The sequence below is a fragment of the Archocentrus centrarchus genome, chromosome 15 (assembly GCF_007364275.1).
Source record: "Archocentrus centrarchus isolate MPI-CPG fArcCen1 chromosome 15, fArcCen1, whole genome shotgun sequence".
NCBI classification, from domain to species: domain Eukaryota; kingdom Metazoa; phylum Chordata; class Actinopteri; order Cichliformes; family Cichlidae; genus Archocentrus; species Archocentrus centrarchus.
The window spans coordinates 10,798,101-10,825,537 of NC_044360.1; the positions used below are offsets into that span (position 1 = coordinate 10,798,101).

General features: G+C 41.6%; 2 protein-coding genes across 8 annotated transcripts in view; one reads left to right on the forward strand and one right to left on the reverse strand.

Annotated features, from left to right (window-relative positions):
* The window catches only part of sdccag8 (SHH signaling and ciliogenesis regulator sdccag8), a 55,184-nt gene extending 32,871 nt beyond the window's left edge, over positions 1–22,313 (forward strand). For all 3 annotated transcript variants that reach the window (XM_030748549.1, XM_030748546.1, XM_030748548.1), the window contains exons 15-18: positions 1,695–1,803; positions 3,418–3,549; positions 21,297–21,423; positions 21,717–22,313. In XM_030748549.1, the coding sequence (XP_030604409.1) occupies positions 1,695–1,803; positions 3,418–3,549; positions 21,297–21,423; positions 21,717–21,755 (407 nt within the window). In that variant the 3' untranslated portion in view covers positions 21,756–22,313. The remainder of the gene's footprint in view (positions 1–1,694; positions 1,804–3,417; positions 3,550–21,296; positions 21,424–21,716) is intronic.
* Positions 22,314–22,781: 468 nt separating this feature from the next.
* Positions 22,782–27,437, reverse strand: part of akt3a (v-akt murine thymoma viral oncogene homolog 3a) — a 68,206-nt gene continuing 63,550 nt past the window's right edge. For 3 of the 5 annotated variants that reach the window (XM_030748550.1, XM_030748551.1, XM_030748552.1), the window contains one exon: positions 22,782–26,929. In XM_030748550.1, the coding sequence (XP_030604410.1) occupies positions 26,844–26,929 (86 nt within the window). In that variant the 3' untranslated portion in view covers positions 22,782–26,843. The remainder of the gene's footprint in view (positions 26,930–27,437) is intronic. The other 2 variants (XR_004021111.1, XR_004021110.1) reach the window with 2 other exon arrangements.

Here is a 27,437-nt window from a genome sequence, read left to right on the forward strand (position 1 = left end):
GGAAGGGTGGAAAGGAGAAAGAAAGCGCTTTCAAACAACTACCCGCTCTTTTTCTCCACCTTGTTTTACCCTTTCACACTTTATATTAAATTCTCTCTTCTCTGCACGGCTGCTTTTTCTCTGTACATTTATTTCTGTTGATTGAACAGTTTTTATTTTAATAGGACTGTTGACTAAAGCATTTTTTTGGGGGGGAAAAAAGAATTCAAAGAGACACATGTACCTGTATTTGCCTTTTGCTATAAGTTTCATTGTTCTGTCCATAAGGTAGACGATATCTTCTGACGTGAGGCCACTTGGTCTTCTGTGCATCCACAGAAGTTGGGAAGTTTTCATAGCGACATCATATTTTTTAATTTAATTTAGCCAGTAATGTTCACTGTGTAATTTTTGGTCTACCCAGAAACAAAGCGGTACAGAAAGCCGCCGCAACTAAAAAAAAGTACTTTCTTTTTCTTTATAAGGAGATCCCACATGATGACTCCAGTTTAACAGTCACGATGTGATGAAAAATATCTTTTGGTGTATCGCAGTCCTTTTGTACAGATCGCTTTGGCATGATGTCCTTCTTTTGTTATTTATTTTTTGGTTTGTTCGTGTTATTGGCCCCTAACCCACCAATTTTTTTCAGTACCAGCAGTGTTTAGATCTAATTTTAAATCTTCTTTTTCTTTTTCTTTGTAGTTTTAATGATGTGCATGCATGTATTAGACATACATGCACATGTATTGAGGCCTTTAAAACTGCTGCCTAAACATTTCTTGTCTTCTTAGCTTGGGGGAGAAAAAAAGGAGCAACTGAGGGTTTTTTTTTCCAAAATATTGAGGCCGTTTATTGAGTTCTGTATATGTCTTTAAATCATTTCTCCAGATTTAGAGTCAAATCCCTGTCTGTTAACTGTATGTATAATAAACAGGTGAGTTTGCAGGTTTATCTCAGTTTATTCCACTGAAGGACAATGTTTTACTCTCCTCTTTTTCTCGTGTAGTTGTTTTTATTTTGTTGTTTTTCCTTCTTTTCAGTTTTATGAGCTGTGTTGTTATAGTTACAGTATAAACAAACTCTGATGCTATATAAATGATTAGGCTGTGCTTGTCTCACTCTCACCTGTTGTATTATACTGTCATTTTAAAAAAATCTGATTTAGTTACACAGCTTAAAAATGTAATCATGTCCTTTTTACTGAGATTGTCCTTTTTACATTTAGCAGCAGTTAATTAAAGGGAGTGTAACTGCTGACAGGTAAACAACAGCTGCAACAGTTTCAGATGAAGTTATTAAGCTGTGTTTAAGTATTAGATTGGAAATGGTTTCCTTTGGCTCAGTTTGTTCTGGTCAGACTGGCGATTTATTTTGAAAGGAGCTGAATACACATCTGTAACTATATAATCTCCGTGTAATGCATCATGCATTAAAAGGTGTCTGCTGCTGCTGTATATCAAACTGGTACATACTGTATGCTGATATCGTCGTTAAAAAACTGTCACTGTTTATCAGAACAGCTGCAGATTCACTGATGGTATTAAACTATGTTTGCATTCAAAATAAACAGGGTTTCATTTCGAAACAGAAGGGTAGGTAGATGATCGTAGCCTCCTGTGACGACAGATCCTAGAGGCAGCTCTTTGAGTTAGGAGTGGAACTTTAGTGGTTAAACTAAAAGTGATGGTCAACTTTCCCATCATTGATTACAGTTGGAGAGTTGGATGGTCTCCTGAGTTCCCAGAATTCCCTCCTTGGGAAGCTGAATGAGGAGTGCTGCAACCTGGGGACCAAATTGGAAGAGCTGGCCAAAAAAAGCAGGTCAGTGTTTTCTCCTTTGCTCCCTTGTTTCCTCTGGATTTGAACATTTATTCTCTGTTATGCCTTCATTTTTTTTTTTCTGTTATTGTTTGCTCCCTAGCTCAGTGAACCCCCCCCCCACAAAACAGTTGTTTGTTCTGCCACTCTGTTGTTTATTCCCTCTATCTGTTGGACATCCATGTCATCATTTCACAAAGCATCATCTATCCAGGCTGTTTGAACAGAGCATGTCAACATACTACATACTGCTTTCCAGTCTGACCTGTTTTCTTGTTAACCTGATGCTACAGTAGTCACAGCAGGCCTGCCCAGCTCTCCATCTGGGCTGAATGTGTGTGTGTTTCAGTGTGTGTTTGTCTTCTGGGTGTGTGTGTATGACAGTGACCCTGGGCTCAGTGTCCTGTCAGCTGTTGGAGCTGTGCTGCACATTAGTCACATGACAGCCTCCAATCTGGCCCTGCCAGACCGTACTGGCCTCACCAGCCACAGGACACATGCACACAACACACACACCAAAGTGCACTATGTATTTGGTTTGCAAGGACATGAATACCAGGTACATGTATACAGTATGTGTTTTTATGGGTACAAGTTCACATACTCATGCAGACACACTGGCCTGAAGGCTCGTAGCCTACATCTTCTGGATGTGTGTGTGTTATGTAGTTTAGCAGCAGCGCGATGATGCTGTGTTTTGTGCCTTGGGCTGTTTAAGCTCCTGGAGTCCAAGCCCAGTGTAGCGGTTAAAGTCCTGCTGGACGGCCTCTCTTGGGCTAAGTGAGGTTACAGTGAGACAGTTGCAGGAAGATGAAAAAGAAAAATGATCATCTGTTTTCGGTAATTACTCACGTTGACTGTGCACCTTTTACCAAGTGTGCTGCTCCAGATTGGCCAGTTTAATGTTGTGAAAGTGATACTTGGGTTTAATACCCGATGCTGCATCTGAACATGGAGCTTTGTTGCCTGTTACCTTGCTTTATATGCCTGCATTTCCTGCTCTTACTCCTACTGTTACCTCTACTGTTGATGTTGGGTAGGCAGTGTGGAAAATGGTGATCTTAAGAGGGGTAGGTTTGCTGTCTTGAACCGCAGAGTAACTAAGTAGTATCCGTATGATTTGTTTTAACCTGTATTTAATCAAGAAATACACCTCTTGAGACTTTTATTTCCTGGGCCAAGATGGGCAGCATGAACCAACCGTGTTAATTGTTGGAGTGAGAATTCCACAGTACTCAGAGAAATCCCACACAAGCGCAGGGAAAACATACAAACCACACACAGAAGGCCTCTGAACCCAGGACCCTCTGCTTGCTGTGAGGCAACAGTGCTAACCGCTGAGCTGCCTTGCAGCCATTTATTTGACATCACCTGTCCATTCAGAGACACATTTTAACCTTTTTACCACTTGCACTTATGTTCTCGTAAGATGTGTACAGCACTTATAAAAATTTGCTGCTATCTCTGTTTTGTCAGGGATTGCATGGATGAAGTTACCTAAAAAGTGTTATATTCAATAAAAAAGTGAACAATGAATTTAGTGTGAAGGTTTTGTGGTGCTTTGTACTTTGGTAGTATGAGTCTAGCGTGTGTGTGTGTATGTGTTACTGTGTGCAGACGCGAGCTGGAACAGCTGGCACTGGAGAAACAACACTTGGAGGAAACAGTGAAGAATCTGAGAGCTCGCTGCTGTGATATGGAGGAACAGTGCGTCCAGCACGGTCGCATGCACCAGCGCATGAAGGACAGGTGGGCACATAACACACATAGCTACACACACTGTCCTTGAGCAGAGGGTAAAACATTTTCTGGCACCCTTTTGGGGTGTTTTTTTGTTTGATTTTTGCAAGCTAATAAACACCGATTCTGCCTAAGTATGTCTTGTAAATTCACAATCAGGAAGGTTCAGGAGATTTGCTGAACATTTTATCTGATTGAAAGAGTCCTGTGAATGTCTGACATATCAATCCTGAGATCAGCCTTGGTGCAGTTTGTGCGCTCTGAGGGTTTTAAATTTTCATTTCTTTACATTTTTGCAGTGATAGCAGAAGGCCTTACAAAAAAAAAAAAAAAAAAAAGCAGTTTTCTTCACAGTCTGTCCCCAACCAATGAATCTTCTGCACATCTGATGTTTATTTTTATATAAGAATTGTTTTAATTTTTTGTTGACACAGTGGTTTTTGTGTCAACGGTTTATTCTCCTGCTGTCTGTACTGAGGCTGCACACGCCAAGTGTTCCTGATAAACAACTTTTCTTACATAATGGACTGGAGAAAATAATGTACTTATAGCATTATAACGAGGCGGCTGTGGTCGTTCACCGCGCTCATGTCCAAATATCTAAGAACTCAACATGTATAATGTGCACATGTTAAAGCAAAAAAGTCTTAAAAGTAGGACATTAGGTGCTCATTTATCAGATTGCTCATTTACAGCTGTGTTTATTCACACCTCTGCGGCTTAGAGGAATTATGAAGTTAACAAGTTGGTAATTCACGGGTAGTTGTGTGTTTCAGCGGTGACTAAAACCCATAATAAGCAGCAGTAAGTTTCTCTCAGTAAGTGGGAACTGTCACACAATGCTCCCATGCACTTTTCCCACTCTAATAGAGCCTTAATTACTCTGCAGTGAAGAGTAAAGTGAGATTTTAGGTATTTATGAACCATAAACAGTCTTCAAGTCAAACAAAACACAGTGCACTGTTGCATTTAAAGAACAAAGCTGAACAAAATGAGTTGATGAGTCAGTTAAGAGAAAAGAAATCTGCAACTATTCTCATAGTTGAGTAAAAAATAAAAATACTGAAAATGAGTCACTCAAACTTCTTAAATATGAAGATTTGTTGGTTTTCTTTACTTATAAAAGCTGCAGTTAAAAGTGCTTCCATCTTTGGCTTATGCTACAGTATCTGTACATGTGTATGTGTGATGCGGGGGTCTCTTCCTCCTCAAGTGTGGAGCCCAGTTGGCGTGTGTCTCCACGGGGCGCCTGGCATACAGCCTGGCTCTGCCAATGTGGGCGAGGGTGTGTGGGTGTTGTTGCCCCACTCTGCAGGATCTCTACCCCAGTGCCCCCCACTTTTCCTCTTAACACACATACACACACTCACAATCTCACACACCCTTTTCTCCTGTTCCATCCATGACACTACATATTGTCTACCACCCACCGGTGTTAACCTGTCGATAGTCACACGGTGCCAAAAAAACAAAGTTTACCAAGTCACAGCTGTCTCCTGGTTCTGTGTGACTCTTTGTGTGGTTTAGAGGAAGAAAAACTCTTTAAGTTGACAAGGAGTGTGAAGTATGAATATTCTGTATGTTTCTGTGCACATGTTGCTGTGGTATTTTGTGTGTGTGTGTGCGTGCGTGTATGTGTATTGGTTGCTATTGCATGTTCTCAGGAGGTTTAGCAGAGCAGGAATGTGGCTGCCAAAAGTGGATTGGCTGGGAAGTTGGCACCTAACTTCTCTCTTCTCCCAACTGAACCACGATAATCACTCTTGGCATTTACTGAGTTTTATTTTCTGCTTTGACACTTAGTTTGTTCATGAATCCTCCTGATATTTAAAAATCTCTCGAGTTCAGTTCTACAAGAGGTCACCTCAGGAGCGCCTGTTAAGCCGGCTGACCGCATTTTTGCATTTTATTTTGCAGCCGGTATAAGGTGTGTACACTTGAGTGCATTTATGGGGTTTTGATAAGCAGTTTGGGGCATTTATTTATCTTAGGTGACTTGTTTTAAGAAGGTGCAATATAGAGCTGAGGTAGAGAGGTGTGTCTCACACTTATCACACACAGTGCTGCTAATACTTGTTTTGTTGTGGTTCTATTTCAAGTACTCTGAGGACAACTATTATAGAATATATGGAATAAGCGATTCACAGCATTTATCTGGGAAATAATTTGTTGGCATTTGGAAAGTTTAGTGGCAAGCCTGAACTTTGCGATCTCACATAATAGTGTGTGTGCATGCAGTTTTGTTTGTGTGCGTATAAGCCAGTGCGTCATATAGTTCTTTTCTTGTACTCGCATGCTGTCGTGATCTTCAGTGTGGCTGCGTGTCTATATGTTGGGTGTATGTTTGCTGGTCCCTGCAGGCCCCAAGTGCACGGTGGGTGCCCCGCCGTGCCGCTCCGGGGTTAAGGTGTACGTGTTAACAAGCTGGTGTAAGTGGGTTCAATATCCAGCGCCCCGCCCCTCCCCACAGCCTCTCCATCGGCCTGCAATCTGTGCTGCGAAGAGCGGCAACAGCGCACCACGCACAAAACATTTGGAAAATCAGCTTGATTTATTTTTACATGGGCAAGCTGATTGCCAAACTACACAGGGGTTTTAGCACACAATGTTTTGCTGCACCACTTAATTATTTATTTCACTATTTCTGTGCTGTTGCTTTTTTCCTTTTTTTTTTGTTTGGAAATGAAGGAATAGAGCGGGGGGGGGGGGGGGGGGGGGGGGGTGGAGAGATGGAGCAGGACAGCAGCGAGTTAGAGATGATGCAAAGCCACTTTCAGCAAATGTTTATTTAAAGGTGCCACGATTAGTTTTTATGAGCCTTTTTTGAACATTTTGAATATTAAACATGTAGTTTAAGATTTTAGATTTAAATAGTATTATTTTTTTTTTTCAGGAATATTTTATTTAGACATTTTTAATGTTATTTTAATCTTTTTCAGATGCTTTTTGTATCAGAGAAAATAGAAACAGAAAACCAGCCTTAATTAATATTATAGCCGTTAAAAATGGCAGCTGCTCTTGTGTCAGTGGGCTGTTGATGTTTGTGAGGTAGCCCACTGAAGCAACCTAAATACAGATGAAATGAAAATGTTATTTTACTGTAAGTTCTTGTTGGATTAATGTGTTTTTTAAAAGAAAGATCTTGATAAAACTCTGACAAAAGTGAAAATTTTGCAAATTAATTAGTTAATAGAAACATGTAAGCTCTGAGTGAAAGTCCTACATTTTTTAGTTACTGCAAAATATTTTAAATCACTACATATTTTTAAAAAAGTATTTTTAAAGCAGCCACAGTATTAAAATAGGATGGGATAATAATGCAAAATGCAGACTGAGTTCATGTACAGCTGGCCCTGAAACGTCAGTCCATTTGGCTTTTGGTTGGAAATTTCTTTTAGGATGTAGCATAAATAATTAACAAGAAGCGTAACAAGAATAAATATCTAGAAATTTTATATATATATATATATATATATATATATATATATATATATATATATATATGTGTGTGTGTGTGTGTGTGTGTGTGTGTGTGTGTGTGTGTGTGTGTGTGTGTGTGTGTGCGTGTGTAATTATTTTTCCTGTCAGAGTTATGTTGGTGGGAAAAATGACTTAACTGTAACTTCTCCAGTTTTCTTTCCATACTAATTATTTCTCAGCTGTGGCTCCTCTGCCCTCCGTCTCCTCTTACTTCCCCCTTCTCTTCTTCTTATCGCTTTTCACTTTACTTTCCTTTTCTGCTCCAACTTTTCTCCTCTCCTCTCTTCTCATCCTCCCCTCTGCTTTCCGTACTAAACACCACGCAACCTTTTCTCACCCCACAGCTGTTGGCAGGCTGTTTCACCAATTATCACTACGCATGTACACACTTAGGTCACGCACACAGACTCTCACACACATGTATGACAGACCAACATAACACCAACGCTTGCTTAACCACGCAGAGTGTGTTTGTTAGGGCTCGGTGTGTGAGTGCCGTATAGGTGTGTGTGTGTGTGTGTGTGTGTGTGTGTGTGTGTGTGTGTGTGTGTGCGCGCTTTTGTCAGCACACAACTCACTGTGCAGCCCTTTAAGAGGAGTAGCAACATATACGCAGATGTGTCTGTAGATCCACAGGCTTCACTGGGCCATATGGCCTCCACGGAGAAAGATGGTGCTTGCGTCTGGAGGAGAGCAGAGGAGGGAGGGAGGGATGGAGCGAAGGATGGAGGGCCATGTGTGGCATGAGCTGTGCAAGCAGTTGTTGAAGTATGTATGCCTGTGGATGTGTGTGCATGTGTGTGTGCGCATGTGCATGTGTTTGCACCAGAGGCTCCAGGAGATTGGTTAATGGAACAAATGGTCGCGGCGGGCCAGGGAAGAAGAAACAGGCTTGCTGCTACCGCAGGCGGACAGCGAGCCTCAGGCGAGGGCTGCTTCATCTGGGCTCATGCCACACACATACACACACCCTCTGTCAAACCCTCGTCTCTCCTCATCCCCCCCACCCCACCCCCAAACACACAGTGTGCTGCCATGCCGCCCCAGAAGCAAAAGGACGCTCCTCGCAAAACTTTTCATTTGCAAATGAAGTTGGCAGAGGCTGGGCAGAAGAAAACAGGACAGCTTTCATTTGTCTCATCTGTGTCTGCACACATACACACACGCACAGATATGTGTGTGTGTATCTGTGTGTGATGAGTTGCAACTATGTGTGTGATCTGAGAAGTACAGAGAAACAGAGGGATGATAAAAAGAGTGAGATGTGGAGAAAGTGAGGATAAAGACAAATAAGAAGGCCCAGTGTGAGAGCCAGCGTCGTTAACGCCTCGTATTCATCTTCCACAGAGCGCTAATATTAACATCACCTCCTATATTTCACATACATTTTTTTTTTTACTGATCACATATACTTGTTTTTTCACAGATTTTTAAATGGATTTTTTTTAAGTTTCCACATAACAGCAACCCCTTCTCTATGTCAGGTTTTTGTTATGTAGTCTGTGGTTTTTCAGCAGCTACTGTACAAGTTCAAATATATTAAAAACATTTCATATATTTAACTTTGAATTTCAAATTTGACCAAAAGTAAATGTGAGAGCGTATTAACCATTTAACAGGTCAGACTTCACCTCCTTTTCATTCCACTCTCACGCTTGTGTTCTTACCTCTGGATGGCGCTGATCAGTTGTCCTCCCTCCTCCTGCATCTTCCTCTCCTTCCTTTCTTATCGTTTCTGTCTCCGCATGGCCCAGCTGGCTTCTGTAGCCGGGAGCGACCGCAAGGCGGCCTGCTGAAAGAGCATTGTCAAACGGTGGCTTTACAGCTCTGTCACAAACACACACACTCACACACAGACGCACAGATTTGCAGCTCAGATGTCAGGCTGTAGCCAGAGGCTTGCAAGCTGGAGCGTTAACTGTGCAAAGCGTCACATCTCAAGCCCCAGTCAGTGACTCTAACACTACTTCATAAAACTACAAGTAGAAAACTCGAACAGAAACACCTGCCCCTTCTTTAGAAAAAATGTTAAAAGTAACATCAGCAGAATCACTTTAATGCCAGCGAACCAAATACTCAAACACTCGGCTTAAAAAGAGTCAGGAGGCCTCAAGGCAGCAAACAACTCTTGACATTAAATAGATGATTTCCCAGCCTGCAGCAGCACCGACACCTCTGTTAATACAGAAATGAAAGCAGAGATGACTTCTGTGCCCGTTCGGAGCTGTTTACAGCTTCGTCACATCATGAATATATTTCAAACATCCCTTCCTAAACTCTTTCCAGATTTTATTTTTAATTATAAATACCGGCCAGGAGCGTTTCGTTTTACGCTGTTGAACTGCTGTCTGGGACACTTTACCGAAATGAACGAAGAAGCACCTGAAATGTTGGTGGATGTTTAAAGTCAATATCATTTTGAAGGAGAATAAGTGATATGAGAAATAGGAAATCAAATCATACAGAAGATTAAAAATGCATTTGGCTCTGGAAGATCTTAAGAAAAACAAAACAGATTTGCTGGTTTGTCCAACACGTGCACATCAGTCTGCCTGTTACAGATGTTTTAATGGACACTGCAGCCTATCCTGGCAAATTCCTGGTTTGGAATTTGCAATTAGGATTTTTTGTCTATCTTTATTGCTGTAATAAACTGATAAGAGTCAAGTGATGTGGATATTATTTACATTTTTTTATTGTACGATCAGCATAACAAGCAGATATGATGTTTCTGCTTGCACTGCTGTAACCAAAGACTTTCAACTTAATGTTTACTTCAAAGTGAATTTTCTGTCAAAAACTTATAAGTGCAGCAGCATGCAGTGCAAAATGTAGCAGTAATATCAAGTAAATGGATACAAAATAAACACTGTTACAGTGTTTTTAATGAGTATGTTATATAAAGGATTTTTTTTTTTTTTGCTTTGAAAAGTAATGTCAGTAAAACAAATTTTCTTTGCACCTTTCATAATAAAAGCATTTAAAATGATTGACCAGCATGGCTGGGTAGTAATAAACGCAAGAGAAGCCAAATTAAAAATTCAAGAAATAAAAACCAAATATCTGTAAATAAGTGTGTTTTAATTTGGATGATCAGTTATTGAGAAGCGTCTTTCACTTTATCCCGTGCTCTTAGAAGAAAAAGCTGCCCTGAGAGACTTTAGGTTATTATAATCATGCTGTTATTCTGAAATATGTTCACAGTGTGGTGCCCAAAAAAGTAGAAAGAATAAAATCTGAACAGTTATTAGATTGCTGCCTCATGTGTGTAAAAGTGTTACCTTAATGGAGGGATTCTTTACAGAAAAGTAGAATATTGATGTTCACACATGGCAGGACTATGACAGATGAGTTGCAACTTTCATGTGACTAACATCTGGCACCTTTCTTTTTTTTTCCCCCATCTTCTTCACACTGTGCTCAGCACTGCATCAGAGAAGCTCCGAGTCTGAAACTAATGGAAAAAGAGCAGTTTTAACAGAGGCTGCTTCACAGATGATTTTTAGTTTGATAATTAGATGCCAATTCACCCGACATTTGTTTAATCTGCGTTTGTATTTTCACAATTTCCAGTTTCCTCTTTTAGATGGGCATTTAGTGCACCAAAGCCACTCCAGTTAAAATATACATATTTAAGGATTACTGGATCTTGATCCTTATCTTAGGGGATTTTGCAAATTATTTGATGACTAAGATTTTCTTCAGTTCTAAATCACAGAAAAAAAACAAACCATATTCTGCTTTAGAAATTAACCATAAAGAAAACTGAGAAATATACTCCTTTAATATCCAGTATATGTAATTTTTTTATCTGTTTATTCAGACTCTGGGATGTTGATCTTCTGTGTTGTGGAATCTGGAAATGAACCGAGTTAAGTGTCTCTTTCAAACATGATGCTGACATGTGAAATCTGCCGTGCTTTTACAGAATAAAGTCTCTGGAAATTGCCAGGTGGCCGTAAACAAAAAGCAAAGAAAATCAAATAACAGCGAGGGAATGCATGTTTGTCTCATCCCGATCAAAACCCCGCAGCGTCAGCAATCACGTTCCCATGTCAAATGCACATGTTAGCGAGAGCAACAACTGGCATGACAGGTTGGTGGAGAGGAGAGGGGCATGGCCTTCAGGCATGACACAGACACACACACACATATTCTTGAGCGCAGTTTTGTGCCAGCCAAGATTTAGTTGGAGCGCTGGGGTGTGAGGGTGGTGATGGTGGGCATGCCTGGGGTTGAGTGAAATATGGTTTTGTGTTGTGTGTGTGGCAGCTGTAGCCTTCATGCCCCTGGCAGTGTTGTTGTAACCAGGCAAACCAAGGCCGTCTGCCTGCGTTCTTCACCCCATAGGCCCCCTGTGTGCTATGCACACATTCATATAGGTTCAGAGATCTTTCATTATCTTTACATTTAATTTCTAGCAAAATTCAGTCTGATTCTTCCTCTTTTTTTTTAGTTTGAGCATGTGTTTTTATCGCTCTTGTTTGCAGATCTTGTTACTAGAAAACCGTTCCAATGTACTCTTTAATTACAGTCCATATGTACCATCATTGACAGATTTTTTTTCTTTATTTTGCTCTAAATAAAACAAAATTCCTGCTCGTCATATCTAAACTTACCACCCAGTTTATGCAGGACAGCATCAGTTTACTCTGTGGCTTGTTTACAAGTAATTTTGATAATCTATGCACTGTGCGATAAATATTTTCTTAAAGTGGCATGCTCCACTGGCTGATTTGTTTGGTGATAGGAACACACACATTCATATGGGGCTGCTGAGTGACAGACCTGAACGCCGCTTCCAGATCTTCTGTATCTATTACAGTCTCTCTGTTTTTCTAACATGACGTTAGCACTTTCCCTTTGGACCATGCCTTTAGGACATATGCTCCCACCTGTAAATAAATATGCAAACACAGACAAACACGTACACACACAACAGAGTTTAGACACTAGCTGTGGGCTACGACTGATGTATACCAGAGAGAGGTAGCTGTGTCTGTGTTTGTGTGTTGTAATTAATCTCCTTACTAGCAGCAGTCAATAGAGAGTGCTGTGGTTCGAGGTGCAGATTGTGAGCAGAGTTTGATTATTGGGCTGTCAGGGGAAATTACTGCAAACTGCCTCCCAGCAAAACTTGCTTCTGTCATGTCTGCTGGAGAGCAGAATACACACTTAGTAGCAGGACTGCTCTGGAAGCTGTTTCAGGTGTTTTAGGAGGAATTATTTCAATGTCGGGGTGTGTGTCAGTAAAGCATTGGATCCAGCAGGTGGTGTCCTTTCACCAGGTCAGTGGGGAAGCTTTCCATCCATCTAACCAGCCCGGCCATCAGCAGGCAGCAGGTGTGTGTGTGTGTGTGTCTACATTCCCCCTCCACTCAGTCTGATACCTCACCTGACATCACAGTCTTTTTCACCCGAACTTCCGTATATCAATCCTTCCATTAATCCGTCAATGAATCCACGCTTGCTTCTTTTTCTTACCACTTCCAAGCAGTGTACAGAAGTGAGCCAGCCAGCAGTGTGTGTGTGTAAGTGTGCGCAGGGCAGGGCAGAGGGGGGTTAGTGTAGGGCAGTGCCTGAGCATTAAGCCGTTTTAAGCCCTAATTAATGAGTGTGCCAGTCGATGGAGGCCAGTTATTGGATTTGCTGCTTTAGCTGCTGGAAGGAGCGCTACCTTAATCACACACACACGTATATACACACATCCCCCTAGGAGGCGGGGTTTCGAGGTGAGGTGAAGTGGATTAGAGAAAGTGTGTTGTGTAAGGTCAGAGGTTGGCGTCTCTAAAGCCAGACAAACTGCATCTGTGGTTGTTTGTGTGTGCTGGGGTCAAAGCCTTCACTTACTGCATTACATAAACCTTCAGCTTACAACCTATAGCCCGTTTAAACATCTCGAGCCACGACCTGGCCGACTGATTTACTGGCTGCCTGCTCAGCTCATTTACCGTCATGTCAGTGGGTTGTGTAGAAGCCTGTTGGCATTTCACCTTTTGTACAGCTGTTGCCATTTTGTCCATAATAATTGTGTTTTGGATATATTTAACTCCAGAGTGACCCAGTTACGCTTTGGAAATGGATGATCAGTGTGCTGTAAAAAAAACAGCCACAAAGTTACTCTGTGGAAGTAATTAACATAAAAAAGTTGCGACTTTATAAAATGGCTCATTTTAAAGCCTATTTCTAACTGAAAATAGTAAAAAGACAACATAAATAAATGTTCCTGTAAATGCTCATTTTGAATTCAAGGATAGCAAAAGATTAAAAAAACAAGTTTGGATGGGGGCATGTTGACCACCTCCTGTTTTGCATCACCTCTTGTTTTAGAAACACTTTGCAAGTAACTGAGAACTGAAGTCATTAGTTCCTGTAGTTATAAGTTCAATAGGAGACAGTTTTACTTTGACTTTTACTGCAAAGCCATGCTGCTGCAATACATGTGGTTATCTTGCTGAAATAAGAAAGCTTTCTGGGAAAAGATGTTGCTCCTCCAAAATCTTGTCTGTATCACATTATTGGTGATTTATAGGCCAATCTTCAGCCTTTCGTTTCTCTCAAAAATTCTTGAAAGAGTAGTTATATAACAGCTAACTGATCATCTGCAGAGGAATGGTTTATTTGAGGGTTTCAGTCAGGTTTCAGAATTCATCACAGTACAAAAACAGCATTAGTGAAGGTTAAGAATGATCTTTTTAAGGCATCTGACTGTGGAAACATCTCTGTGCTCGTCCTGTTAGACCTCAGTGCATGTTCGATACTGTTGACCATAATATTTTATTAGAGATTAGAGTATGTCGTAGGTATGCTGCACTGGTTTGAATCATATCTATAGACTCCAAATTGTTCACATAGATGGGGAGTCTTCTTCACACACTAAGGTTAATTATGGAGTTCCACGGAGTCCCATAAACACACTTCTAAACCTTGTGGACATCATATTAATCCCTGTGGACCAATTCTATTTACACAATACGTGCTTCCCTTAGGCAGTATTGTTAGAAGGCATAGCATACATTTTCACTGCTATGCAGATGATACCCAGTTTCATCTGTCCATGAAGCCAGATGACACACATCAATTAAAAGAATGGGATGCAGAGCCTTCAGCTTTCAGGCCCCTCTTCTGTGGAACCAGCTCCCAGTTTGGATTCAGGAGACAGACACCCTCTCTACTGTTAAGATTAGGCTTAAAACTTTCCTTTTTGATCAAGCTTATAGTTGGGGCTGGATCAGGTGACCCTGAACCCTCCCTTAGCTATGCTGCAATAGGCCAAGGCTGCTGGGGGGTTCCCATGATGCTCTGTTTCTTCATTCACCTATTTTCACCATGTGTTTATACACCACTCTGCATTAAATCATTAGTTATTATTAACCTCTGGCTCTCTTCCACAGCATATCTTTTGTCTTGTCTCCCTCACCTCACCCCCAAGTGGTCGTGGCAGATGGCTGCCCCTCCCTGAGCCTGGTTCTTCCAGAGGATTTTTTCCTGTTAAAAGGGAATTTTTTATTCCCACTGTCGCCAAGTGCTTGCTCATAGGGGCTTCTTTAGATTGTTAGTTTTTTTTTCTGTATTATTGTAGGGTGTTTATAAAGTGACTTGAGGCAACTGCTTTTGTGATTTGGTGCTATATAAATAAAACTGAATTGAATTGACTTCACAAATGTTATAATTGAGCATGCCATCTACTGTTATGCCCCATATGCTCAGTTGGTACTAAGGGGTGCAAATGTTGCAGCAGAAATTGAGATTTATCAGACCAGGCAACAGTTTTTCCAATCTTTTATTGTCCAGTTTGAGCCTGTGTGAATTGTAGCCCCAGTTTCCTGATCTTCGCTGACAGGAGTGGCAACTAGTGAGAGCTGCTGCTGTAGCTCATCTGCATCAAGGTTCACATGCAGTGATTTTTCACAACACAGTTCATAACACAGTGCTACCCGAGGGCCTGAATATCTCAGGCATCCTTCTATGCATTCTGCTCTGGAAATCTGAATCTTTTAATATTATATCCCCAAATTCTTTACAATTTTCAGTTTGTGAAAAATTATTTATAAATTTTTCAACCTTTTGCTCTTTCACAAAGTGACGGCTGCCCTCTCCATCTGTAGCTTTTTAAAGACAGAGCCTCCCCAGGTGCGCGTTTTCATGCTACTGACCTGTTTCCTGTTATCCTAATTAGTTTAGAGATGTTCCACCAGGTGTTTTTTTTAATCATTACATGACTTTTCCAGGCTTTTGTCAGTACTGTTTTTCCAAGATTGTAGGCATCAGACTTCCTTTTTTTAAAAGAAAGTCCTGTCATTTCACAGTGTTTATTTAAGTAGATGGTTTATGTGATTTATATTCACATTTCAGCCAATATCCACATTTTGAAGAGGGACAGTTTTGAGATACTGGCTCTTCAGATTTTAGAGAATAATGGGTTCTGTCTGTAAGGAGGTGTAAAAACACATTTTATTCAGTATAACTTCTGAATGCAACAAGCCCCACAAACAGTATACCAAAATAGATTAAAATTAAAACTCTCTGCAGGAGTAAATATCTTTTACAGGAAGTTATTTGGGGTAATCTGACCCTTTAAAGTTGGTATAAAATGAGAGTTTATAGAGATGGCAGGTTTAGTTTTGTTTACCTTTGTAGGATGTCCTCTGTGAGCAAATTGTGGATCATTTTTATGGAAATATCCCCCCAGACTGAATCAATAAGTGAATACATTTTTGCTCCAGTGTCACATTTTTCTCCACAAGCAGACAAAGTGTAAAACTCCTCTTGGATTATAGAGAGGATTTCAGAGCAGGCCAGTCATCGCCACAAAATCTCTTAAGGGGGACTGTTGTAAATTCTTTTTGATTGTTTCGAGGTGGTGCATCTACATGTATCGATATCAGAGGGCATGACTGGATAAGGATTGGCATTTTCTCAGTGTGACTCAGATTAGTTTAGTGGTGTGGAGCTGAAGGCCTTCAGTCGACACATTCTCAACACTTCCCTCATCAAACATTTACAGCTTCAGAACAACAGGCTCTGTTTCTGACCTTTAGGTGCTCCTGTGTCTGTGTGTGTGTGTGTGTGTGTGGCTGATATCTCCACACTGGTTGTGTTTGTATCTTGTGTCTTCGCTCACCACAGCGGGGCTGCTTCTGTGTGTGTTTGTTGTGTTGCTGCGTGACGTGGCAATGTCCTGCTGTGGTGCTGTGTGAAGGCGTAGGAGGTAGAGCAGAGTGGGAGGAGGGAGTGAGGGGGTGGTTGGTCAGGACAGCTTGGCAGCCGGCTGGAGGAACACCAGGCAGGGAGGGGAGTCATCGCCCTCAGCCTCCAGGACTGGACAGTGCGTCCAGGTCTGGGATAAACCACCCAGCGGGCCCTGAGACAGGACGGAGGAGAAGGAGGCTCAAAGAGGGCAGGTAGGGATGATAAAGAGGGACGGGCAAAAGAGAGAAAAAAAGGATTAAACCCTGCTGATCAGAGTTAAGATCATGTGCGCGGGGAGAGCAGGGTGAAGTGTTGGGATGTTTGCCTCCCCCGTCTGTCTCACACAGGCAGCACTACTACTGCCAACATGACCAGCAGGGCAGGGGCATCTGTCTCCCTCCCAGCTACCCCCTCTCTGCCTCTATCTGCCCCGAGCCACTACCCTCTTCATCCTCCTCCTCTTCGTCGCTCTTCCTTGTCTGTATCCCCCACATCGTTGTTTTCTAATGAACTTGTTGAAACAGCGATGATTTTAGCTTATAGTTTATATCCAAGTAATTAATACTCATAGGATGCTTATGAGCTCTCAGCAGAGGTTGATGTTTGTCTCCTAGACGCAGGAAAAAGTAACACATACTGTTTTTTTTTTTTTAACTTTATTAACTGTATTAACCATTTTACAATTCGTCCTGTCTCCTGAAATTTTTAGTAATGAATATATGAACCTTCTACCTTTTTGAATGAACTTGATAGTAAGTAAGAGGACTCAGGCTCCTGCCACACAGAATCGGCCCGTTACTGATCTCAAATCTTACGTAGGGCATTCTTCCATTTTTAATATCTGCATATGTCTCTGCTTCACTCGCCCCTTTTCACTGTTTTTACACCACTTCACATCTAATCTTTAGTTATTATAAATCTCTGCCTCTTCACCACGTCTTTTGTCTATCTCCCTAGTTCTACTATACATACTACATAGTAGAACTACGTATAACTATAGATGGCTGGTTAAATATGCATTCCAGTTCTGAGAGGTCTGTCTCATTATCTGTGTGTGTGTGCGCATTTGTGCGTGTGTGTGTGAGACAGAATGAGTTCACCGCTGCATTTGAGGGGAGCATGACCGACTGGATGGATGAATGAGTGAAATAATGGGCTGCTGGTGGGAAATATTTCAACAGACATTCATCCTCCACCCCCAAACACACATTGCATGCGCACGCACACACACTATTCACATAACCTCACCCCCCAAGCTCCAGCTGGAACACACACACACACACGCACTTTGAGTTTAATCCTAGTGTGCAGTGAAAGAGTTCATTGTCTGCAGGAACGGCTGTGTCAGAGGGGGGACACACTAATTGGGATGTCGTAGTAAAGATCAAAACTTCATAACTGCGTGCACACGCGCACACACACACACACACACACACTCTCACTCAAACAATGTTCTCACCAGACCGAATGTTTTTGAAAGTTGCAGGATGACAGACTAATATAACCAAAGTAAATCAGTAAAAAAGCAAATCTTAAAGAAAATAAATTAATTTTGAATGATCTTGTTTGATCGATCCTATATCCAGACACACTAATGTCCACTGCAGCGATGAAGGCAGTGATTAAAATAACTAAATGTCCAACATGTCTGTTGATCACTTTGTCCCAGTTGCACAGAACTCTAATTCTAACACAGTCTCACTTTACTGCATGAACCGATTATTGGTTAATTTTCTGATTATTAGCATTTAACAGTGAATAAGCTCATTAAATTCAAAAATTAAATCTCTAATAAAAAAGGTGATACTATAACAATCTTGATGCAGAGATACTACAGTACTCACTACATTGACAATTGCCTATGAAAGAAAAATTCCCCCAAAAAAGCACAAAGTAGGAATAATGGATGTAGCTTATGCACTATATTGCCAAAAGTAGTCGCTCGTCTGCATTCACACACACATGCACTTGAGTGACATCCTGTTCTTAATCCATAGGGTATCCATGTGATGTCCACAAGGTTTAGGAGTGTGTTTATGGGAATTTCTGACCATTCTTCCAGAAGCACATTTATGAGGTCGGACGCTGATGTTGGACATGAAGGCCCGGCTCACAGTCTCCACCTTAATTCATCCAGAGGTGTTCTGTCAGGCTGAGATCAGGACCAGTCAAGTTCTTCCACACCAAACTCGCTCATCCATGTCTTTATGGACTTGCTTTGTACACTGGTGTGCAGTCACGTTGGAACAGGAAGGGGCCATCCCCAAACTGTTGGGAGCATGAAATTTTCCAAAATGTTTTGGTATGCTGAAGCATTAAGAGTTCCTCTCACTGGAACTAAGGGGCCGAGCCCAGCTCCTGAAAAACAACCCCACACCATAATCCCCACTCTACCAAACTTTACACTTGGCAAGCACCGTTCTCCTGGTAACTGCCAAACTTCGTGGCTGATTTGCAGTCGTTCCCAATCGCTTCCACTTTGTTATAATACCACTAACAGTTAACTGTGGAATATTTAGTAAGGAGTAAATTTCACCCATTCTTTCACAAATGTTTGTAGAAGCAGTCTGTATGTTTAGGTGCTTGGTTTTATACACCTGTGGCCATGGAAGTGATTGGAACACCTGAATTCAATGATTTGGATGGGTGAGTAAATACTTTTGGGAACATTGTGTAGGTTTGAAAAGAGAAGTCAGTGCATGTTTTTCTTTTTATTGACCAGCAGGGGGCATCTGCTTTGGTAATTCACTTTGTATAGAAGTGTAAAGGAAAATTACTTTTGGCTCTCTTAATCTTTGACCACTAGTCACTAGTTTAAAGTCTTACTGATCACCACAGCTCATATTTTAAAACTCCCATTCCCACTCCCCATTAAATTCAACAAAAACTATGAAGTAGGGTCAGTGGCGCAAAAAGTGGGTATGCACTATATGCAATGCATAGGGGTGCCGCACAAGGGGGGAGGGGAGGGTGATGCGGGGAAATTCTTTCTCTAGTCGGCATTTTCTGTATTTAACAGCTGTGGATATGATATGATCAATAACTGAGGCACGGTGCTGATTAGGCGCCCCTGTGCTCCTTCATCTCCCCTCCTCCTGTCCCCCACCCCCCACACACACAAGGCACTCCAGCACGCGCTTTCAAGAACACATGAATAAGTGAGATCTGCACACATGAACACAGTAAACCTTGAGGTTGTGTTGAGTGTGCGCACGTGGAGGGGCAAAAAATGTGTCCGCATACACCTCAGAAAGTATAAAGCTGCGCCCTTGAGTAGGGTATAAGTTACTGTCCCATGAGTACAGAGTGTCCCTCAGTTTCTCAAGTGGGGATTATACTCAGTTATAGACAAGCACTCGTTCCTGGGGTGCCCGGGTGGCTTAGTGGTGAACCCAGCAACCACATACATTTGCCGTGTTGCGGTGCAGGCGGCGTGGGTTCAAGTCCCGGCCTGTCGCCAATTTGCCTGCGTGTCTTCCCCTGTATCTTTCCCCCATTTCCTGTCTCCCTCCACTGCTGATAAGTCACTGTGGCCAAAAATGCAAATTTAAAAAAAGCACTCGTTTCTGTTATAGTGCTCTAAAGCCCATCTGAGGGTCGCATGCATAGCTGAACTGTAGTGTCTCTGCAAACAGGTCATCAGTTTAAAAAAAAGAGTCTGTCTTTTGTCCTGTCTCCCTCCCCTCACACCTAACCGGTCACGGCAGAAGGTTGCCCCTCCCTGAGCCTGGTTCTGCCAGAGGTTTCTTCCTGTTAAAAGGGAGTTTTTCCTTCCCACTGTCGCCAAGTTCCCACTTGTGGGGGTGGGGTCATCTGATTGTTGGGGGGTTTTTTTTATGTTATTGTAGGGTCTTTACCTTACAAAACACCTTGAGGTGATTTTGCTCTATATAAATAAAACTGAATTGAATCGGTAAGTTGCAGACATCTGCAGTGCAGCATATTCATGAGGTGGAAACTATGGCACGCCCGTCAGTCAGATAAACAGGAAAGCTTTACTAACCAGTAAATGGCATCACAGTGGCCACATTCATTATCATTTTACTCTTATTCTGTTGATCACCACCACCAGGTGGAGTCATGAACTACTAACTCTGGTTACTAGTTAGTTACTCTGTGAGGTTGCAGGGAAAGATAAAGATACTTGGTGCCAGTGTATCACTAATATATCCCAAGGTACTCAAGGTATATGTTAATCAAAACCATCTACATCTACTATTAACTGTTTTCAGTTATATTATCCAGTGTTTCACCAACAGCAAAGATCATGTAGGACAAATATTTTTGTTGAATCTTCCTCATTCATTGTCTCACCACCACACAGATTCATCACGGGGTGCCTGTAGCTCAGTAGGTAGAGCAGGTCACCTACTGATCAGAAGGTCAGCGGTTCGATTCCTGGCTACTCCAGGCTACATGCCAATGTATCCTTGGGCAAGATACTTCACCCCAAGTTGCTCTCCGACCGTCCCGTCGGAGTATGAATGTGTGTGAATGATAGTTAATTAAAAAGCACTTAGCTTAGCAAACATGGAAGTGCTTGTATGAATGGGAGTGCATGGGTGAATGTAAACATGTTGTAATAGCGCTTTGAGTGCTCATACTGAGTAGAAAAGCGCTATATAAGAGCTAGTCCATTTACCATTTACCATCATGTGGCCTACTGGACTAAACTAAGTATGTGTACTGTATATAAAGTATATATAAAGTAGCTCTCAATGCACCAAGCTTATTGATGTCAGCATTTTTTTTAAACTTGCTTCATATTTATAAAAAACTGTTTGGAATAGGAATTTTTAATGTCCATCATTATATAACATCTGGCCAGTATCCAGCCCTTTGATACATTTCAGCTACTGCGTCGTCCTCGTGTGCACTCGCAGTGAAAAACTTCAACTGCAGTCATATCCATGTAAACACTGTTGATTGTTTGATCAAAACAAAGTCCAGTGATATTAAAAGCTCTTTGTGGATCCAGCTCTCTTTCAATATTTACAACATTTGGTTTTATATTAGCCAGGAGGCTACGTTCTTCTCACACTCTTTCAGTCAATATTGTGTGTGTGTGTGTGTGTGTGTTGCAGGCTGCAGCAGTTGGACCGTCACTGTCAGAGCAGCGCCCAGCAGGTGTGTGAGTTGCTGGCCAAACAGAACCAGCTGATGCAGGAGAGAAACACACTGAGTGAGGAGATGCAGAGCCTACGCATCGAGGTACGAACACACAGAGCAGAGTGTGTGTGTGTGTGTGAGAGACTTACTGTTCTGATACTAAATGAATTTGTAGTCGTGTCTTTTCTCTCTGGGAGCACGTTAGGAGTTGTCAGTTTACCAAAAATAAAAATCAGTAAGAAGACATTTGTCCGTTCGTGACTAATGATTCTGTCTGGTTCTGGATTTGCTGAAAAACATGTTGTCTGTATTCTGTGATTCATTATCAGAGGGTGTGTGCGTGTGCGTGTTCACATACAGTTCTCACTCAGTGTTGTGTGTTTGTGTCTTTCTAGCTACCGAACATGAGACGCGCTGAGACTCTGTCCACATGAGTCTGTCTCGACGGTTTCCTTTCATCGCTCTGTGGATAAGGATGTTCTGTTAGTCTGTCAACAAGAAAAACTGTTGTTTACTAAGAGGACATTTATGTGTCAATGTTGTAATTATTATTGATGGGTCGAGTATTTAAACCATGGTCCCCCCCCCCCACTTCAAAATGTATTTTTACATTAATAAATGAAAACCCAGTTCACTAATGAGCTTTCTCAATGGTTAAAATGATGCATTGCTCAATGTCCAATAGGATGTGTCCTGGATTGAGTGGGGAAAAAATAACTGTAGAGATCAGCATCGAAAATGGCTTCCATTACAGGAAATTTGCCAGGAAATTTTGAGCACAAGGTTCTTCCTTAAACCTCTGATAAATTACACCTGATAAATTACAAATAGTAGTAATAGATATGCACTTGATTTATATTAAAGATTTCTGGTGACATGTCCAGAGTTTACCCATCTTTTGCCCCATGTCAGCTGGGATGGACTCCACAAAGATCCCACAGAGCAAACAAAAAATCGACACCATGGCAGCAGATTGACATAGTGCTTTATTGAAGCTGTCTGTAAGAAGGAAAATAATGTGCATCCCTATCATATACATTTTATGTGTAAAAATACTAAGGATGTACAGAGTAAAAAAAAACAGCTTCATGTTGATGGTAATTTGTTGTTTTCACATCGTGACGGGCTCACTGGCCAGCAGCTCTGCATCCTAACATCGTGGAGTACAGAAAAAGGCTGTTTGATCCGCTTTTCTGTGAACCTTTCCGGAGTTTCCCCGACACTGTGTCGGAGTCAACGGCGTCTCTGTGCCTTCGACAGGTCAGAGAGCCGCGCTGACCTTGGTCACGCAGTGCCTCAGGGAAACACGGCCCACTCTGCGAACAGCTGGAAGCTGTCCAGAAATGTCTCACAACTGTAAAACTACAGTACATGGACATGGCATCAAAACCCAGTTATACTGTGTAATATTTGTACATGTTTGCTGTTTTTTGTCTGTGTGTTTGCTGTTTATAAATAAATGTATCTCATGCTTGTTTATGTTAATCATGATGATAGCGGACTAGTACTGGAGAGGAGAGGGGAGGGGAATCTGCCACAGACACGAGGTCAAACACTTTCAGAAAACCTTCCAAACACTCAAACCATTTACTTATAATCTGGCGGAGCGCGGTTTATGATTTTTGGCTGACTGGTTCATTAACAATGAATGAGGTCGATTGTTGAGAGAATTTCATGTATGCCCGAAACACTAGTGGAGCCTGTGATAGATGCACAAACAACAGCAGCTTTAAGAGTGAACGCCGTCAGTGCAGCGTCAGATCTCAAACTGTTGAGGTCACCAGTAAAGCCGTAAGGCGAAAACTGAATTTCTGCATTGAGATTAAGAACCCCTGTTCAGTGCTGAGAACTGAGCCACATGTCCACAACCGATCTGCTGTCCTTACAGGAAAGCCCACACTGATGAAGAGGACTGCAAAGCTTCACCTAGGAGGAAACCCTCCTCTTTTGATCTCTGACCCTAGAATCAGCCTCTGATATTGTTGCTGTCACTACATAAACCTGAATCCGTCGAGGTTCGAGCGGGGAGTGTTGGCGGCTTACTGAAGGAAAAACTTTCCAAATCAGAGCAGGAATCTGGGACATCAGGGGTACGGTTGATCAGTTTTTTTTTATTTATTTATTTTTACAAACACTGACCAATTTACTAAAAATTCCAACTGAGCCCAGTTCACAGCTCTGATTCGTCTCTGCGTGCGGCACACTTCATCCAGGTCTTGCCAGCTCTCGACATCAGAGCGACATCAAAGATAGTGGTTGTACACGGAGGGGGTGATGTGGTTTAAAAATCCTCATTTTCTTAAAAACATTTTCAAAAAAAAAAAAAAAAAGCTAAAAGTCTTCCTTTAAAGCAGAGCTGAACCAGATTCCTCTGAATCACATAAAAAGTGATGGGTGTTGAAAGTGCTGTGGCCAAAGCTACAAAGCGATATTTTATGAACTTTTCTAATGATTTTGGCGTTAAGCGTGCACATGCAGCTAGAACTCCTCAGTCGCTCGCGGACCTGGGTCAAATCAAAGCTGAAATCCTTCCAAATACTTGGGAAGCGTTTGCTTGAGCCTGTTGAGGGTGCCAGCTGGGTGGGATTTGTACTCATTTCGCTTCAGCCATGCCAGACAGGCTCAATCGATCACAGAGCAGTATTTTTCATAAGAGTTCTGAATGCCACTTTGACTCAGGTCTGGTGGAGTGGACAGAGGAGGACTACAGCTTGCAGGCCAGCGCCATCTTTTTATACTTTCTGCCATAAAGCGCCTAGTAGCGGTTTAATGGATGTGCAACAGTAAAGCATATGGAGTTCAGAGCAGCGGAAAAACAGGTAATTTGTTGTATATCTGTAAAGGAAAAAACGAGGACATTTATTTTTAGCACAAAGTGTTGAAGCACAACTACACCCCCTTACTGCTAAATGCCAAAACAAAACGACATTAAATAAATTAAATAGAAAAAAAATTTCAAGTTATCCCTCAATAATGATAAAAACATTCAAATAAATATAGTGGAATACAGTTTTCTATGCCTAGTAAGAGCACATCCCCTGGTACTCTCTTTAATCAGTCATCCAGACACTGAAGGTGAAGTTTCCCACAACATGAACATGTTGCAATTTCAAATTTTTATATATATATATATATATATATATAATTTTATTTTTTTTTGACTCAGAAATGCTGGATGTCAAAGTTTTTGACTTATTCTGAGCTAAACCATAAGGCTTACCGGCCATTTGAAGACAGAGACTTTGAGGGGATTTTAAATTTTGTTGGTCAGACTGGAAGACGTACAACAATGTGACGACTGCAAACAAAGAAAGTCTGGACTGGAGAAATGACGGCGCACGTTAAAGACAGAAAACTGCGGGGATGGTTTAGCGGTAAAGACCTGATCATCTTTAAATAAACTTTATCTCCTAAACATCCAAAGAACTGACAGGAAAACGATGACTGACTTTCAAACCTGCGTTTCTTTTCTCAGTACTAACTCACCTCTGTTCTTGAAACACTTACACCTAAAGCCTTGCGTTCAGCCTTTGTGCTGCACTTTTGTTATCTTTCTGCTCAACTTCTACTTCGTCTTTCTCGCCCAACTGTGCCTCAACCATCACCAACACATACCTGTGGTAAAAATAAATAGGAGCAATATCCACCAGTCTTCATATTAGACATCTCATTGAGATAATTACGCAAATTCCTGGGTGTCTGTCAACCATTCTCCCATACCTTTATGATCTGTCTTTAATGTGTCCTGTCGCCTCTCGGCTGTCACATTTTGGTCACAAAAACACAAAAACATCATTAAAACACAAACAAATGGAGCAGGAAGGCTATCTGCTTTCCCTCCTACATTCTTCAGCCATTTTTGTTTCTTGAGGTGCTTTTTTCCCCCCTCTCAGCCCTAAGAAATAACAATATATTTCTTTCTAGAATAATGTAATAACAATAGAAAAAGGTAAATATAAAACTCATGAGTAGAACAATAAATAGAACATGTATATATATATATTATAACCATTGCTGTGATTCTTGTAAACCCATAACTGTCGATGTGTACCTCGTCACGAACCATACGTATTTTTAAAATCCTTCGTGAGAAACTCTCAGGACACAGATCAAGTGTTACCTCATGGCTTCTTATCAAATTCTAAATGTTTCATATCTTTCCTGATCTTCTCTCATCACTACACTCACCCTGCCATCCCGGACTTTTTGTTCTGTGGTGTATCTGCACCTGCTTGAGTTTCCCTTTCTTGCACACAGACAGAGAGGTACAGCCGTATGGATCCAAAAGCCGCTATAACGACATGTCACAGTAAAGCTTTCCATCGCCGAAACAAAAGTACCGTTTCAGTTTTGTTTTCCCTTTAAGAGATTTAAACTCAGCGGGACTGAGGGAAAAAAAAAAAAAAAAAAACTTTGGCGGGGGGGCAATTCAAAGCTGTTTTTTTTTTTTCTTGTTTTCACCTCTGCAGTAATGGATGCATCATCAACGTCTTGCACTGCATTGTGTGGGTTATGTAGTAAAGCTCATGGTTTGGGAGGCACATCCTTCTGAACTGCTGTGCTTTGAGATGCGATCTTTAAACACAAACCCATAACTGGACCTTAAACATGCACACAAACACACACGACACGCGTTTGATTTACAGAGCTCATGTGTAAGAGCCGTGCATCAGGAGTAGCAGCTGTATAAGCATTGGTGTGGTTGATATTTTGCTGGCACATATATAATGATCAGCAGCATTTAGCCAGTATTGTAGCACCGGGTTTTAGTAGTAGCAGTAGTAGTATAATAGCAGTAGGAACAGCGGTACCTGTAATAGTTGTTGTAGTAGTTGAAATAGCAGCAACGATGATAATGACTTGCACTGAGCAAAACCTGAGTCAAATCCTGCTCGACAGCATGAGGTGTGCAGGATTCTGCTCACTTTAACAACTGTTTCCTCAATGCCAGGCAGCCTCAATAAATCCCAGAATTATGTAACTGAGGATTTCAAATCAGACCTGAATGTCTGTCTGTCTGTCTATCTGCAAAAGCCTGAGATACAACCGGTAATGGCAGTTTGGGTTTTGAATGACTCAAAATGCTGTGTTTCAGTCCGTCATACGGATAAAGAAGCCACAAAAACGTCTCCTTAAAAATGCATCAGCTGTTGTCTAACTGCATCAGAGGTGTTCGTTTTTAGAGTTTGGCAGGACCGACATGTCAAAGCACAGCAGGCCACCGGAGGTGCTCCCGTCATTAAAGGGTCATTACATAACAACTGATCACATCACAGTTCGGATCACCTGGGGCTGCAGTGCAGGATTAGACCGTAATTTCACCTGAAGGTTTTCTCTAAGGAGGGACTGGGTGGGGGGGAGGGCAAAAAGAGAGAAGCACACTGGAGAGGTGAAAAACAGAGAATGAGGAAGAGGAGAAGGGCAAAAATCCTTCAAGTCATGGTTCTTCTGGGTTGGTCCAAAGCTGTGGGTCTCTTCTTCCCACAGTGACCAGCTGTGATGATGTCACTGTGATGGACAGTTCATTCCCGACCGCTGGCAGAGTACGAGAACTGCGGGAAGTGTGGTCGTCTCTCGTTGTCCAGACAGTCCATCCCATCCTCATCAACTAAGAAAAAGTATGGATTCAGAGGCAATTATTTAAATATTTATTATATAACACAGTTCATTTGCATGAATGCATGATGTCAATCAGGAAATACACAACTTGTCTCACTGATTAGATCATCTTCTGTGTTACTGTAGAGTACAATAACCTAATAACACTCAAATATTAATAAGTCTGTTTCTGATGTGCCAATCTCTTGTTACTAACATGTGACCTACAAAACGAGTGGAACCTCACATTTGCACGGAGAAACACATCAGTTCTCCTTGTGCATAATACAGCACTGACTGTTTTTAAAAGCAGGATCTGTATCTCAGAAGCCTGTGAAGAGCTGCATGTGACCACAGGACTAACACAGAGACACTCAAATAAACAGACAAAAGGTGTTTGGTGCTCCAGTCAAATGTTTCAGAGTGAAAGTCATCTGTGTGAGGAAACATCAGAATGTCACCGCTAACATTTTACCAAAACCTTTAACTCCGTGATGCTCACTAAACACCCAACACCA